This window comes from Sceloporus undulatus, chromosome 2, assembly GCF_019175285.1.
Source record: "Sceloporus undulatus isolate JIND9_A2432 ecotype Alabama chromosome 2, SceUnd_v1.1, whole genome shotgun sequence".
NCBI classification, from domain to species: domain Eukaryota; kingdom Metazoa; phylum Chordata; class Lepidosauria; order Squamata; family Phrynosomatidae; genus Sceloporus; species Sceloporus undulatus.
Window position 1 is genome coordinate 233,329,262 of NC_056523.1, and position 17,051 is coordinate 233,346,312.

At 41.2% G+C, this 17,051-nt stretch overlaps 1 protein-coding gene across 3 annotated transcripts in view; it reads right to left on the reverse strand.

Moving 5' to 3' along the window:
* CNTLN (centlein) overlaps positions 1 to 17,051 on the reverse strand; it is a 239,593-nt gene that overhangs the window by 12,382 nt on the left and 210,160 nt on the right. For all 3 annotated transcript variants that reach the window (XM_042455496.1, XM_042455497.1, XM_042455498.1), the window contains 2 exons: positions 10,026 to 10,223; positions 6,726 to 6,803 (listed from right to left, as the gene is read on the reverse strand). In XM_042455496.1, the coding sequence (XP_042311430.1) occupies positions 6,726 to 6,803; positions 10,026 to 10,223 (276 nt within the window). The remainder of the gene's footprint in view (positions 1 to 6,725; positions 6,804 to 10,025; positions 10,224 to 17,051) is intronic.

Below are 17,051 nucleotides of genomic sequence, written 5' to 3' on the forward strand. Positions count from 1 at the left end.
ACATCCATGGTTTCTTCTCTTTCTTTTTGACTGTGTACCAGCTGTGATTTGTGCTGGTTTCTGCATCTCAAAGTCTGAATAGTCAGACTTAAAATGCATGGTTTTTTTTAAAAAAAATTAATTGCTGATCCTTAACAGAGAGTTGCATTCTTTTTAAAAAAACACTTCAAGAATAAGGATTTTGAAACTCATATATTCACTTTTATAAGCACAGCAAAGATGTGAGAGGCCACATATGGCCATTCCTGCTATGGGTGACTATAAATTCATAAAGTGTATTCTGGATAGCTACACCTCTCAGGCTTCTGAATCAGGTTTTTGTGTAGTATTGATCTCCCAAGCTCTGTGTATGTTCTTATCCAGGGAGAGCTTTGATCACTCTGCATTAAGAAGTCTGTGGCACTGGAGAACCTCATCATTTCTTCTTCCCTCTCCAAGATGTTCTGAAACTAATACTTTTTTGCAGGGTTGAGAGATATGGATTTAAGTGACAGGATTTATGAAATAAAGATTTCTCTCTCCCCTCCCCCCAGAATTATGTTTTAAGTGATAGAATATTCTACACTGAGGGGGGCATGTTTTAAGTGGAAAGAGTACCTACCTGGAAATGAATGATCTACATTACAAAGGGTTCTGCTTTACACTGAAGATCTGCTGACTTAGGGGCAATAATAGGAGTAAGCAATGTGTATCCCTCCAGATATCACTGGACAGCAACTGCCACAATATCTTCCTATTGACTAGGCTGGCTAGAGCTGATGGAAACTGCAGGCCAACAACATTTGGAGGGCCATGTATTGTTCATCCCTGTCCTATAGGATTCTAAGCTGGTGGAGAACTGTTACTCATTGCTGTGGAATACCTATGTGTGTACCACCTCGTGATATTGTCTCTATCATAGCTCTTATTGAGGATGTTGCAACATGTCTGTCATTTTTTGCTACCAGTTTTGTACTATTTGTGTTTCCCCCTTGTCCATCCAGATTAAATATGCATTTAGACAGAACAGCTAATCTCACGAAACAGGAATGACATATTTCTCCTCTCCCTGGACAAGTCTGCTCTAATGGTCTAATTTCACTTGTACATTTTCTCATATGGGGCAAGGGGTCACTTTGTGCTGAGAGAACACTCAGCTCTCACATACAGTTGCTGTGAGATTGCAAACCTGCTTGGTTTCATTTAGCAGCTAGGTGTTCAAGGTTCCCTGGAAGCCTATACCCCACACCTGCAAGAAAGATCATGGCAAAGGGGGAGGCCAGGTAGGCCCTCTACATCAAACAGCAAAGGAGCAGCTGCTCTTCCCTTTTCTGCCAAAGACAATACCTATCAATTAAGTATCAGAGCTTGGAAAAGTTACTTTTTTGACTACAGTTCCCAGAATCCCCCAGCCTTTGTGGCCACTGGCTAAAACAGTAACTGTGAAGTCGAATGCTTCCACAGCCGCTGTCCACAGTTTTCTGTGGCTTTTCCGGGCTATGTGGCCAGCCACAGATGCAGGCAAAACGTCAGGAATAAACTCTTCCAGAACACGGTCACATAGCCTGGAAAAGCCACAGAAAACTATAAAACAGTAACTCTTTGTTATGCTGAGAACTGCTGCCTGAAACAGCTTCTCCTTTTCTCCTTTCAAAACTCTTCTCCTATAAATAATAATAAATAAAAATTTTATTTATATACTGTACAGCTATTCCATAGATCACAGCGGTGCACAGCATATTAAAAACAGTTAAAAACAACAATATACAACAGCAGTCAATAAAAACATAACATCAACACTCATACAAAGGCTGAAATGATGGAATACATCACATTTAGGGGAGAAGAATGACAACAAGGTTCATGGGGGAAAAACATGGTGGAAAAAATAAGTCTTCAAGTTTTTCTTGAACACAGCAAGGGAACTGGCCATACAGAGCTCATTGGGGAGAGAGTTCCAGAGTTGAGGGGCAGAAACAGAATAAGCCCTCCTAGCAGCAGCATAACAAACAGCTGGAACTGTTAAAAGATTTTTCTCTCCTGACCTAAGAGTGCGGGGCGGATTATATGGGGAGAGGCAGTCCTCCAAGTACCCTGGGCCCAAGCCATTTAGGGCTTTATAGGTAATAACCAACACCTTGTATTCGGCCCGGAAGCGAATAGGCAGCCAATGGAGATCTTTCAAAACTGGTGTTATATGGCTGGCCCTGGAACATCCAGTAACCAGCCTAGCCGCCATATTCTGCACTAATTGTAGCTTCCGAGTTTGGTACAAGGGTTGCCCCATGTAAAGCGCATTACAGAAATCTAATTGAGAGGTTACCAGAGCATGTACAATGGTTTCAAGGTCCCCCCGGTCCAGGAAGGGTCACAGTTGGCATATCAGCCGAAGCTGATAACAGGTGCTCGTAACCATCGCATCCACCTGAGATGTAAGGTGGAGCGACGAGTCAAGAAGCACTATGCTATAATGTCTTTCAGATGGCAAGCATGATAAAAAAAACTTTATTATTAAACTTTGGAAGAGACTGTACAAGACTTCTCTGGCTGAAGAATGGGATCAAAAATGCTTTAAGCAAATAACCTGCCCAGAGATATGGTATTTGTTAACCAAGCACATTATACATACTTTTGGGGGGCAGCAAAGAATATTCTCTTTAAGTATTAAACATATAGAAAACACAGGTGGAAATGGAATGTATACCAGAGGTATGCCACGGTTTATGACTACACTCCTGGGGAATCTTTAAATGACAATAAAGAACAACTAGTGCTCACTATGAAATTGCTCCCTCCCAAATTCTAATGTAGCACTAAAATGGTGCATGTCAGCAATAAAAATAAAATGTCTATGACATTTTAAATGTTATCATACTGTCACAGTGGAATAAAATTAGCTTGAAAAATGATCTAAAGGGATGTGATGCTGTTCATTTATGTATAACAGCAACAGCAGCAGTTTCCCTGTGTTCATAAAGGTTTCTCCATTAAATTTACCTCCAGTCAATAATTAGGAGTCCACAAATAAACCTAGGCAATTAAATCAATACTGTTGGGCAATTATGTTCTAGAGGCCAGGCTCAATGGCACAAGAAGACACTATATCAAACTTCAGTATTAAGTGATCTCATGTACTTTGCTGCAAGACATTTTGCAAGGGAAATAGAAAAAGAGGGGAGGAGAACAAGCCCAGCATACCACCAAAACTGAAGAAAAGGTCTGGAATGAGATACGTGAACCTTATATGGGGCCTTTAACTCTTTTAAGTCTCTCTTAGCATATGCTTAGTCTCTACTTAGAGACAGACTTTCCACACTACCCACTATTTGCCAGAAACGTGGGCTGCCATCTGCAGGAAACTGGATGCGTGCAGTTACAGCTATGACACAGAAATCATTTTGGGGGGTTTACAAGTGGAATCTTCAATATGACACCATGCTTTTCATAAATATATGCCAAAACTGGGGCACATTACAGACCGCCCAAAACGGGCGGTCTCGCGCCACTGCCGGTTGCTGCATCCAGAAACCGTAGTGGCCAAACCGTGCGGTTCCCGGGCGCAGCAAGAAAGAAGCGCCGAAATGGTCACGCACTCGTGGCGTCACTTCCGCCGCGTGATGTCCAGACGCTACGCGCCCGCAACGTGGGCTGCCATCTGCAGGAAACTGGGTGCCGCCATTTTGTACGGACTCGATCCGTACTAGGGTTGAGGGGCATCCGGAAGGGACGCCCCTTCTCAACCCTACCACGCCCCTTCCTAACCCTAATACGCCCCTTCGGCGCGTCTGTAACGCGCCATAGATTGTTTCTTTAGGCCCACTCTCATGAAGTTTTCTCTCAATGACATTAACATTCTTTTTACAACAACATTAATTCCACATAGGAAAATGGTCCAGAACCTTGTGTACAGGTTGACATGTCGAACAATATGTCTATGTGGCTGCAAAACTATGGCAAAGACTTAAGGTGAGGAAAATTTAAATCACATTAATAAATTAATAGAAAATTGAGAATCCATTTCAATCATTTGAGGTGAGGGGGTCCTTGAAAAAGGCATTTAAACCAACTGAGAAGTCACATCCTTCACACTGGATCTATTCAAATGGTTTGTGTCTCTGTGGTAGCAAAAATACGGCACAACATAATACAATTTAAATCCTAAATAAAAGATTTACTTGGCATTAAAAGCATTACATGGGACTTAGCTTCATTTAATTCTCTGGGGCCTGTTGCTAATTAAATAGGTTCACAGTGTAAATACCTTCGTCTTGCTGAACTAAAAAAAAAACCTGCCTCATGCCACACCTTCATTATATTTCAAATGGTAGCCTAATATTTCCCTAATGAAGTTTTACTAACAGTCAGGCAGAAAAAAACCCATCAGTGATACCTTTATTGGCCAACCAAAATGCACAATATACTTGTTGCAAGCTTTCAAAGTTCCATGGGCTTCTTCATCAGGCAGTAAATTATAGAGAGTGAATCTCTGGCATCTGAACACATTCAGATCTTCCTTCCATTTTCTACTGGTGCAGATGTAACTCTGGAGAACTTCAGCTATGGTTAAGAGAATGGGAGTGGGAGACTTACCTAGCAGCATGTTCTTTCATTTGTATTCCCCCAGAAACTGTGTTGTATCAGCATCATTGTGAAGTACAGTTAAACTAACTGCAGTTCTGTCTTAACTATGATTTCTGACCAAATCTTGGCTAAGACAGAACTCTCTTTAGCAGTAATCACAGTAATCATCAATAACTATATAACATTTTGCAAGGTTAATGATCATGAGAAGTGAAGTTCAAATCCATGCCAAGAGACTGGGGAGCAATGCTAACAAAGCTAGGGATTGGGTACTTGATTCTGTTGCTAGCTCCCACTCTCTGAACCACAGTCAAGGAACCACCAGAGTTACATCAAGGAAGGGTTCTATAATTTACACTTCCTCCTGTGAATTCGTGGTTCTTACTTTTCAGGGACTTCTGGACAAGGAAACCATTGACACTCCTTTAATAAAATGTGTTTTCTGATAATTAATTAATAGCAGCCATGGCTATAATAATGCATTGTAAGTTTTGATCATATAGTAAAAAATATGCCCTACTTTTAAGTGGTTACATAGATTGAATGAATCCTATACATTTGCTGCTCTGAACAGAATTAAAGCAACAAAAATCCAACTGTTTGCAGAACAAAAACCTAACCTTCTCATAAACATATTATTTTATTAAAAGAAGCACTTCTTCCCAAGTAGCAAAACTAATAGGATAACAAACGTTACAGTGGAAAGAAGTTTAAAAACCCAGTTTATGTTTTCAGCCATCTTGAAACAAAGGCTGCTGTGACTAGAAAAGCAGGGCTCTCACCTGCCAATAAGCTGCCCTTGATCACTTACAAGAGGGGAGCCTCCCAACAGACTGTGTGCGAATTAAAAAAAAAGACTTGAAAGAGGAGAAAAAGTATCACACAGGTCACAGCGGCAGTCTCAATGGACCCCTCAGGGATTTCAACTAGTCTCAGCCTTGTCATCCTCTATGCAGCTTTCCACTCTGCCCAGAAAATGTCGATAGGAAAATGTTTGAGGGGCCTCTGGTGGAAATTTTTTCATTCTTTCTGCATTGACAGGATGCCAAATCAATATTTACTTCCCACTAACAAGCTGCTTGAGGTCTCAGTAGAAAATATTGTAGAGAATGCGGGAAGACATGGTAATAAACAGCTGTCTGGCTGTGAGGAAAACATGAATTGACTGGAAACAGGTCCATAGTAAAAGGTCACTGAAACCCATGAACTCCTCAGGTGTCCATATCAACTACTAACTTTAAAGGCACATAATACAAAAAAAAAAAAAAAATCTCTTTTTCCTAAGACGTGTGAGGGAATGGATACTTTTCTCTCTACCAAGAATATAGATGGATTCAATAATTTAATTAATACATTTGCCAAGATGTGTGCTTGTCTCCCTAGATATTTCATTTTCTCTCTGTAAAGTTAGCTCAAACAAATCTAGTGTTAACCTTTCCTCTATTTCATGCAAAGCCTTTAAGCTGAACAGAAAACAGTGCTTAGGAAACAGGTGAAATTCTATGCATTTTTAAAAAAATAATACATATTTTGTTTCAAAACTAGAGATTTAAATATATTTTGACTGAAGCACCCCACGAGGCTCCCAGATTCAAGTGAATTCTACTTTGGGAGCCCCAAAGTTATTCAACATATCTTCATTTTCTCTACTTTTAGCTGAAGCTTAAAGGGATGGGTCCCATATTTCCAGAAAAGTGCAATATAAATCAAACCATTCAGTAAATCAATGAAAAGTGAATTTCGAGTTGCATCATTTTCAGTGGCACCCTCTACCACTCTCCCTTTGACATATCAGGCAAGACATGAGCTGCTCCTCGCCTAGCTGATGACCTTCCCAGTTTGAAAATAAGAGGTGGCTTAGCAGGATTGCTTGCTGAGTAACAACTTCCTCCTGCTCTTCTGGCCTAGCCATCACCAGAATCTTCATGCAGAGAGCCAGGGACTCCTTAGCTAAGCTGTATTCTCAACCAGCTAGACTGAAGAAATTTTTCACTGATCCTCTGCTCAGAAAGGTGGCCATAATTGCCTATAACCACAGTAATTTTTGCTGGGCAAAATGGTGTAAAGACACCATCTTTCTCTCTGAGTCAGTTGTTGTCTTCCATGCAATAAACAATCGTTTTCAGAGTTGATTGCAACTGATGAAGGAGAAAAGAAGTGATTACCTGTCCTTCAAGAAGCTTCTGTAAGTAGGACATCCATTCTTTGTCACTTGCATAATCCATTTTCATCTGTTCTGTTTCCTAAAAATAAAGTAATGGTGCATTACAATTTTTCAGCAACACTGGGGGGAAATTGAAAGCTATGAGCCTTTGCTTAAAATACCACACTACTTGACGCAAGGAATATGAAGGAGAGAGAGAGATGCTTCTCCCAGATGACATTCAAGTTATACTTTCTTCAGGTCAACCCAAACTTTGGAGCAGTGATTCCCAAAGTAGGTGGTACTATACACCTGGGGAAAGTGGAAAGATCCAGAGGGGCAATAAGGGAAAAAGAGGGCAGCAGGGATACCTTCAGTCAAGGGGAACTAGTGGCCTTTAGGGTTATCATGGGGATGAGGAATTAGGGCACATGGTGGTGTGGGAGGAACAGAGGCAAAAAGGAGATTTAACATTTGGGACCCTGCTTAAGCTTTGCCTGGACCTAACTGGCAGGTTGGAGCTGTGCTGCTGCTCCTGATTTTTTTTGTCAGATAGGCTGACAGAAGAGGTAGCAGAAGAAACAATGTTTGTATATGGAAGGAAGGAGAGAATGACTTGAAGCTGTGGGGTGAATGCATGTCTCTGGGAAAGAAGAGAGAGGAGTATCCAAGGTCGATTCTTCAAAAGAGTCCTTCATCTCTCTTGCCTTTCTTGGACTGACAGTCCTTCCTCAGTGGGGAGAGAAGTGGGAAACCAGCTGCACCTCTCTCTGTCCTGGAGAAAGAGGACTGAGAGTCCTTTTTTCCTAGGGAGAATCTTCTCCATCACATCTCATCCCCTTTGATGCAACAACCGAGTAGCTGGTCAAGCAGTGAACCTCTTGCCCAAGTCAGTCTTTGTTGCAAGACTAGCACAGGTGAAAGGCTTCTTGGTCACTTCTTGACTGGCTGTTTGGTCGCTGCTCCCTTTGTACTCGGACACCCTGGGAGCAGCAACCAAGCAGCCAGCCTTCCTTTTGCTATAAGGACAGCATGGCTGCATGGGCAAGAGGGGAGCCACTTCCTCTCTATTCACACATGAGAGGCTGAAGCACAGGCAGTGGCAAGTTTAGTGCATCTGAGGCAGATGCCGCTGGCTGCTACAGAAACAGTAGTCCTAATACCAAGAAATGGCCATTGGAGGCGCTAAGGTTATCACCCAAGAGGATAGGGAGAGGTAGCTCAAAAAGTATGGAGACCCACTGCTTTATTGCTTTCACCTCAATGAGTCTCCAACATGGATGTCAGCTCTATGGTTCAGGAAGCAAACCTGGACTCCACAATCAATAGATAAGCAACTATCAAACTTTTATTACAAAATATGCTAGGTTCAGACTATTGGCACTTGCAGGGAGGTGTTGTTTGAAAGACAATTTCAAAATCCTGGGGAGCCATAAAACAAGGTCTGACACTTACATTTACTACCAATGCAACCTTGGAACTTTAAGCTGGAACAATAATACAAATGATTATTTTTTTTAAAAAAAATGTATTTCTTAAGAGTCTAAAATTGTTACAAAGGGATTTGTAATCTAAAGTGTGGTGCAGACTGCCCCAAAGGGGTAGCCTGCAGCCATCCCTGTTTGCGCTGGATTGGGGCCAGGGCAACCTCACTGGCAGCCCCTGCGGCCCCAATCCAGCGTTTTTCCAGGCCAAAGAGAAGCAGCAAAATGCCGCTTCTCTTTGGCCTGGAAAAAGGGTGCCCTGGCGCCTTAGGCCCCTTTCCCTTATGCATCGCTGGCACGGCCGTTTGGTTGCCGCACCAACAATACATGTGCTGAAAAGGAGTTCTGTTTCGGAGCCGATTTCTGCGCCAAAGCCAGGCTGCATAAGCGGCCGGGGGTGGCATGGAGATGTCACACCCACGCTGTGCTGTTTGGACATGGCGTGCGTGTGATGTCACAATGGTGGTGCCTGTATGGACGGGATGCCACCATTACAGCGCCGTCGCGCCATGCTAGGGTTAGGGACCGTGTGGTTGCCGCGCAGTCCTTAACCCTAAAATCAGCACCAGCACAGTGCAAAAGGGCGGTCTGTACCTAAGATAGCTATAATAAACCTGTTAAACTGAAACATGACACATGACTCTTGATTGATTAACTTCATTGTTTAACACCCCATAAATTGTTTAAAGGATGTTTCCCAATGGGAGATAGACCAGCAGGAAAAAAATGCTGACGGGTTCAAAAGACACTGGGGAAAATGTGGCAGAACAGTAAAAACCAAGGAATCTTTCACCTAACAATGGGACTCCATCTTGGATCAATGTTTTTCAGTAGCCCACATGCAAATATTGGATTGTCATATGTGTTTTGTTAGCATAAGCTAATGTGGTTATGTGCTAAAGTGCTTTAAAAGCTCAGTGCTCTGACATGAAATAAAACAGAAAATCAAAATCTTTACAGCATGGAGAATGGACACTTGCCTAAAACAGCAAGAAACAAAGAAATGAGAAATAAGATAGATAATGATCAAAAATCCATGCAGCTGATTTTTATTTGGGTTGACTGGTATATGAAGGCTGTTAATGAAGGTTTTATTTATGATGTTTTGGAAAATATTTATGAGGTATTAAGTTAATAAATGGCTCACAAGATCCTGTCCTCATATAACCATGGAATTAAGGATAAAAAGCCTAGAATGGAATTGCTGACTTTTCAGGGAAAAATCATTTTGAGCTGTTATCCAATGGTGCTTTAAAAACCTTCCAACCTATAAGGAAAACCTATTTAAGATGCAGTATTAGAAATGTACATGGTACAACTCTTATGGAGGAAAACTGTGAGGCATAAAAAGCGAAAAGGACAAACTGAGATTAAATAATTCAGTCAAAAATCCACCAGTGATACCTTTATTCAAGATATGCCCCTCCATACCATCTTAACTAAGAAGAGAAACAGAAAAATGCAGGCCTATGACTAACATCTTAAATTTTTGTCTCCTGTTTGGTTTATTCACACCTTGCCTGCTGAAGAAGCCAGTGATGCTTTGAAAGATTGCAACATATATATTGTGCATTGTAGTTGGCCAATAAAGGGATCACTGTTTGGTGGATTTTTGATTAGAATTGCTAAATCGCCAACACGGCTACTCCTGGATGTTTTTAAGCTAAAAGCACCATTCACCACTAAAACAAAAAAGAAGGCAAAAAGGAATTTATAGTGAACCATATACTGTATTACATTTCTCAAACTCACTGATTTAAATGGAGCTATGCCAATCCAAACAAGCAAAAAGACCTGTTATTGACTCTTAGGGGGGGAAAGAGCTTGTAGTAGCTTACCTCATCATCTCCAACTTCAAGTATATCATCTAAATCTGTCTTGGAAATATTAAGGATAGATGCTGCCAAGTACTGGGCTCGGTGAACAGACTCTCTGGAAATGCTGGGGCCACATTTTTTCTCTTCTTGTAGCTTTTTGGCACATCTGATTCTTGTTCTCATCTCTTTTACATTATGTTGTAATTCAGTGGCCAAAGTCTAAGAAAGTGGAATAGATAAATTTGGATATGTTTGATCAATCCATTCCCCATCCCCATTTTCACACACTGAGTAAACATTCAAAACAAAGTCACTTCAAAACATATTCCACGTTTCCTTTTGTAAAACTAAGGATTCGATCCAAAGCCTCACAAAACACTCTGCATTACAACAGGAAGAATCCACTCCTGTAAAGTGGGCCCTTGGTATCTGCTGTCATTTGGTTACAGGCACACACACACACACACACACACACAGAGATACCAAAATCCATTGATGTTCAAGTCCAATTACAAACAATGAATAGTAAAATAGTGACTCTTATATAAAATGACAAAATCAAAGTTTCATATAGATTTTTTAAAAAAATTCAAAATAACAAATAGGCAAATAACTTTTGAGGAGCAATTATGAAGGGAAAAATATTTTCTGAAATTAGTGTCAAAAAAGTTCTCTATTGGCTTAGGGTAAAAGGGAATGAAAGAAGAGAGATCTTCCTCTTAAGAAGGAGACCTAAATCCCAGGTAGATCAGTTGGACTTATCTACATGTCAAACAATTCACTGAATGGGTTTAATCTAGTTGGGACAAGCCAACTGGATACTAGCTGAAGTCTCCTTGCAAAAGAGCATGGGATGGAGGATTCTAGTTAATTCTAGGAGTTTAAACAATCCCATCTGTCCAATTTACCATAAGCCAGAAAGAAAAATTGTGTTGAATTGACATATATGCTGGGAATGAGCACAGAGTTTTGCAACTAAAGTTGGCTCTCAGTATCCATGGATTTGCCATCCATGGATCCAAGCATCCACGGATGGCAAGCCTGCATTGTCACCGATGACAGCATGTGCACGTGGCTGCGTGGCCATTAGGGATAGTTCCCATTGTCACGGCAGTGTGTGCACACTGTTGTGCCACCATTAAGCCAATTGTGCCTAACACGGTCGCACTGTGGGGTTTGGTATCCATGGGGGTCTGAAACAGATCCCCCATGGATACCAAGGGCCTACTGTATTGGTGTTGCTGATTGATCTATCTGTCTAAAAATAGTCCTATAGCATCAGGTTAGGAATGACTTCAAGCCATGCTCTAAGCTAATGGTTCTCAAACTTTTTTTTTACCCTTTTTACCCTTGTGATGTCACAGCTCTCCACTAGACACAGTATATGAATAAAAATATTTTGCCTCTTTAGTGTTCACATTTTCATTCACACATTTAGGTATATTTATATTTATTATATTATAAGGAAATAGCTCTCCTGCCTCAAGCAGAGGCATCCAATTCCTTCCTTGCTTTTCTCTCTCCCCACCCATCCCAGGACAGAACAAGATTGGGAAGCAAAGGAGGAGGGATCAAGGCCTCCAAGCCTTGCAACCCCCTTGATCAATTCTCATGCCTGCTGTCCCCCTCTCCTCCAAAGCTGGTCCTTCCCCACAGTTTGAGAACCACTGCTTTAGGCCTACCATTACCATATGCTGTGCATTATTTGAACACATCAAAAACAATGGTAAAATTGCAACATCCTGTAGTGGAATTAAGAAACTGGAGACAGGATTTGCAACACTGGGACAAAGTAATATTTACTACTGCATTCCTTGGTAGAACCATAAAACTAGAAGGCAATGCTGCAATCCACTCCATGGATTTCAACTGCTGATAAGCACCTCTAACTGAATACTGGATTGCAGCCCAAATGACTAATCATCAAATAGGACTTTAATAACACATACTCCACTGATTTCTCTCCCTCCCCCTTGTGTTGGATTCTCATGGTAAATGTAAAATTATCCTCAGTGTTCCCCTTCCATCAGTATCACAAGGGAAACATTGTAGTGTTCAATATGTTTTTAATTTTGGTAGCAGATAATTAAATGGCAAAAGAGATAGAAGTCTTTACAATAGAAGCTCACATATGTTTTAGAGGCTCATGATCTCTTTTCCCACCAGAGTACTACAGAAGATAGAATTCCCTCTGTGAAAACCCACCAATTCAATCCTTCTTAAGTAGCTAATAAGTTCAATGCTGAGTATGTAAGGGAATGATCAAACAGTTTCACAAGCCATACTAGCTCATACTGATATGATGGAAAAGAGCAAGAACCACATAAATAACACTGAATTGCTGTGTAGGTTTGCAGAGATGGCACCTGAAATATTCAGCCTGTCTTAACCGGGTAGTATTCAACCATGATCAAAACCAACTATTATCTTGTTAGCCAAAAAACTCTAGCATCATACTGGCAGCAAATAATTAAAGAGCAAAAAAGTGGCTCATGATGAAAAGGTAAGCAGAAGTATGGATGAAGAATGTGTTAATATGCAGAACGAAGATATGTGGCCAGATGTTCTATGAATATATGGCAATTTCCTACTTATTGCTTATAAACTGCTGTGAAGGTTAAGCTGATAAATACCCTCCCCCCAATTATTAGAGTCAGGAAACATCACATAACCACCCAACACCATTCTTTGGAACTGTCTCTGAAGGCAGGAATAGACACAATGCAATATACCCCCCCCCCAGCAGCATCCACAAAGTGGGTCCAAGAAGAAACTAGCAGGTGGCATCAAAACCTGCTGAGCAATCAGCAAAATAACAGCAGTGATCACATTCCTCATCTCTCTCCCAGTAAGCATAGCCTATCAGGGTGACCAAAATGGATTTCCCTCCCAAAACTGGCCTGAAACTGAATTGGAATACGTGTGTAGAGCATGGAACAGTAAGAATCAGGAAATGAAAGAGGGAACTGGCACGTAAGGGAAATAAGGAGATCTCAAAGGAATTCTGGTTTACAAAACCATGGGTTAATGCAATGCCTTAATGTTATGCCCTGTTTAGTTTAGGATTATAGCGCATAGGGTAAAGGGAGTTACCATTTCCCCCTTAAAAACACAGTAGGCATATATGTATGTGGAGCAAAAAAAGTAATGAATGATTCCCTTGCATAAAGCATTGAAACACATATAAAATTGATTCCGGTAATATTAAGCTTGTTTATTGGTGTGCTGGGTAAAATACTCTGCTCTCCAATCTTCAGTGTATTCAAAACATGTTCATTAGAGAACAGTTGTAAATGTGTTTGAAATGTTTCTAAAGAGATTTCTCTAATTTTAAAATCTATTTATTATTTCCTCTTATTCACTTTACAATCTGAGATTTGGGTAATCTGGAATCAATAGTTGCAATAGACTACTCCTAAGATAATTTTCCTAATACATCTTGAGAATAGCTTGTTTCTGTTATTTTGGCAGCTTATCAGCAGTCAACTTGAGGGGGGGGGAGAAAGATAATGGAGATAAGCAGCAGAACAGAGAATGAACAAGACAGTGTACTAATAAATCCGTGGGAATAGATCAACAAAAGAAAATGGAAACCTCTTCATTTACTCCATCAGTTAGTTACTTGGCTTTGGGACCACATTATGTGCTTTCTCTTGTTTGTTTTACATTGTTTTTCTTCATTCCAGCATTGGTGACTGAAAGATGCAATTTCTCAACATATGAGGACATTTAAGGGGCACTTGTCGCTGGGACATACTGCCCTTTGTCTGTGCGTGTGTATAAAATTCTAATCTGATGTTCTATTATAAAGAGATACGATCACAGACACTGGGGTTTGAACTTGCCATTTCCAACAGAGGTACGTTCTTTTCCTGATCAGCAACTGTGGATTGTGAAAGCCCAAGCCTCAGAATTCTTTTTAAGAGCAAAAAGAAACAAACAGGTTGAAATCTTTGGCTTAGTTAGGCTTGGTATAAATACTTGAGATCTTTCCTTCTGCTTTTCACTGGGCAACAGAATAGACCCTGGTTGTAATACATACCAGGTTTAGCTCAAATCCTCCATATTTAGATTTGACTGTGGCCACCTATGCCTCCCCTTACAATAAAGCAACAACCACCACTAGATCTAGTCTAACGTTCTGATTATGTTTTCGCATAGTGCAGAAAAACCATGCAATTTTGCTGGAGGTGGTAGGAATGTCTCTAGACTTTAGATTGTGTATAGCCTCCAGTATTTAATAGGGATGTGCGTTTGGTGTGTGTGGGGGAGCTGGAGCGCATGGGAGAGAAGGAAGAAGTGGCCAGGCAGCAGCTGAAGGAGGAGAAGAGGGGGAGGCCACAGGAAGGCTGTCCGAGGGAAGGTGTGTGCAACTGGCCCTTGCCAGCTGCCACAGCAGTAAGGAAATGCCCAGAGGGGGGACAGCTAGGTGGAGGGAGGGGCAGCCAGGATGGGCAAAGCAGGAGGTCCTTTCCTGCCCTCCCAAGATAGGCTGCACCCTGCCAGCATCTGTAAGGGAAGGTCTTGGGGGGGGGGGGGCAGGTGAGCCACACCAGACTGTGGCAGACTTTGGGTGAGACTGCAGCGGTCTGGCCAGGCAAGGCAGTTGTCCCCCCCCCCCCCCACACACACACCAGGTGACATCAACCAGAGGCACACCACTGGGCTGGAGAATTCATTCTGATCTCAGAATGGATGAGCCATGGCAGGGCAAAGGACCATTTAGATAGCCTCCACAGTGCAGGAATGGGTTGGTCTGGATCTTCCCAGAAGATCTGGAGCATCAGGTATGTTATTTTACTCAGTTTTAGTGCTAATAATAATAATAATAATAATAATAATAATAATAATAATAATATTTATTTGTCTCCCACCTCTTCCAGAGGATTGAGGCGGGTAACAGCAGAGGTCAAATACAATTTATAGCTCAGGTCTTATGTGGAATGTGTCCAACATTGTTCAGATTGCTTGTACCAGAACTGAGGTTTAAGATATTCGGTGTCCAAACAGGACAATGCCAGAATGGTGAATAAATGGGCCTTTTGGCCTGGGCAGACAAGGCCCTTGTCAAGAAACAGGATTTCTTACCCTCCCCTCTCCCAATGCAAACCAGTGGAGACAGCTCTCACCATGAACCTTGTGTGGGTTAACAGAAAGGCCCCACTCCTGAAAGAGCATGTAAACTCTGGAATTTGGGGAACCCCAAAGCTATCAATGAACATTTTATTTATTTTTTTAAAAAAGGGGAGGGGAGAAGAAGAAATATGAATATAATTTTTAATCTGAAAAATGATTTTTTAAAACTGCAGATCCCTACTAAGGATCAAGTGGGCATTCCTGTTGCTCCTTGTGCTAGAGCAACCTTATGCTGGAAATTAATTTTAAAGATGCAGAACTTTCCTTATATTGCAGCACCTGGAGTAGGGTATACCAACTGCAGTGTCGGACTAACCTCAACAAAAGGAAGAGGCATTCTCTTATTGTAGTCAGTACCCCTGAAACTTTTCTTAAAGGGTTTCAGCTTCCAAGAATCTTAAATGTTCTCAAAGACCTAGAAATAAAGGGCACCCTATTACTGACCCTATCTGATATTCTCTCAGAAAATACATTTTGAGTATTAGCTAAAGTCCACTAACATTTTGTTCAGCTTTGTAAGTCTGTGCTTTGATCTACTGGCAACTAATAAATTAAGAACAGCTACTCTTGTACAGTGCTTAGAGGACAGACCTTTGCACTAAAACTGCCAGTGTTTCACACCATGGAGCATTTGTATTGCAAGCACTATTTTTTCCAAGTTATAGCTGAATGAGGAGTGCAACTTGATGTTAATAAGACATAAAACCAAGTTCCAACAAAGATCTGTGGAATTCAGCTTTCACAAATGATTCTGGATGCTTTGGACTGTAGCACCCTTTGTCTTGCATGACTTACCTTCAAGATTTTATCAGCAGATTATTCAAGAAGAAACATGAAAATACTATTTGCCTTTTAAAATGTCTATGATGTCCCCCGACCAAACAGGATGTTCAAGGCAATTTATAATTTCATTAAAACAGATCAGTCAACAATAAAACACAGATTAGATTAAACAATTAAAATGTGATTACAGTTGTCCAGAAGAAGAAAGCAAAATAACTAACTAAATTAAATGTCAAGCCATATCTGAATCTTCTTTCGAAGGATGAGACAAGAGCCTGGGACACTAATTTGAAAAGAATATATAAGTAGCAGTACAATAAACAAGACAAGAGAGACAGAGAGCAAGCAGACAAGAAAATCCAAAACTTAGTCCCCAGGCCCACAAAGTGTAGGTTAAGAGTGCATACTACATGGGGGACAGTGGGAAGAGAAATGAAAGACAGTGTTCCTACCTAATATTTCACTTACAACAGCATGGAATCCCCAATTTATTTCTAAGTACAGTGCACCCATACCATACGCAAGCTCACCATACACAGACTCAAGGTCACGTGGATGCTAAGCCCCAGTTTTATCAATGGTGCTTGCGCCCATGCACTACACAGGAGCTCGTCGCCATTGAAAACAACGGGACTTGAGATACCACAGTATTTCTCTTACGTGTGTCCCCCCCCCCGGAACTAAGCTGAACCTATCATGAGGTTTTCTTGGCAAGATGTGTGCAGATAGGGGTTGTAATTGCCTTCTTGTGAGGCTGAGAGAGAGTGACTTGCCCTAGATCACCCAACGAGTTTTCATTTGCCAAGCAGGGATTTGAACACTGGTCTCTTGGAGTTCTAGTCCAGTTCTCAAAGAACTACACCATACTGGCTATCCTTAAATCAATTATATTACAGCTTCAAATAAATCAATAAGTCCGCCCTTCAGATCCATGGGGGATGCCCCCACCCCCATGGTAAAAAAAACATAGATCCAAATCCATTGATTTTAATGGCAGAGACGACAGGCATGTGTGCATTTGCCTCCGTTGAAAGCAACAATGTTAGAGCTGCTGTATTTTGGTTTATGAGACATGGAGAATATTTCCCACAGCTGACTTGCTTAGCATTTTGACTATTCAGAATGTAC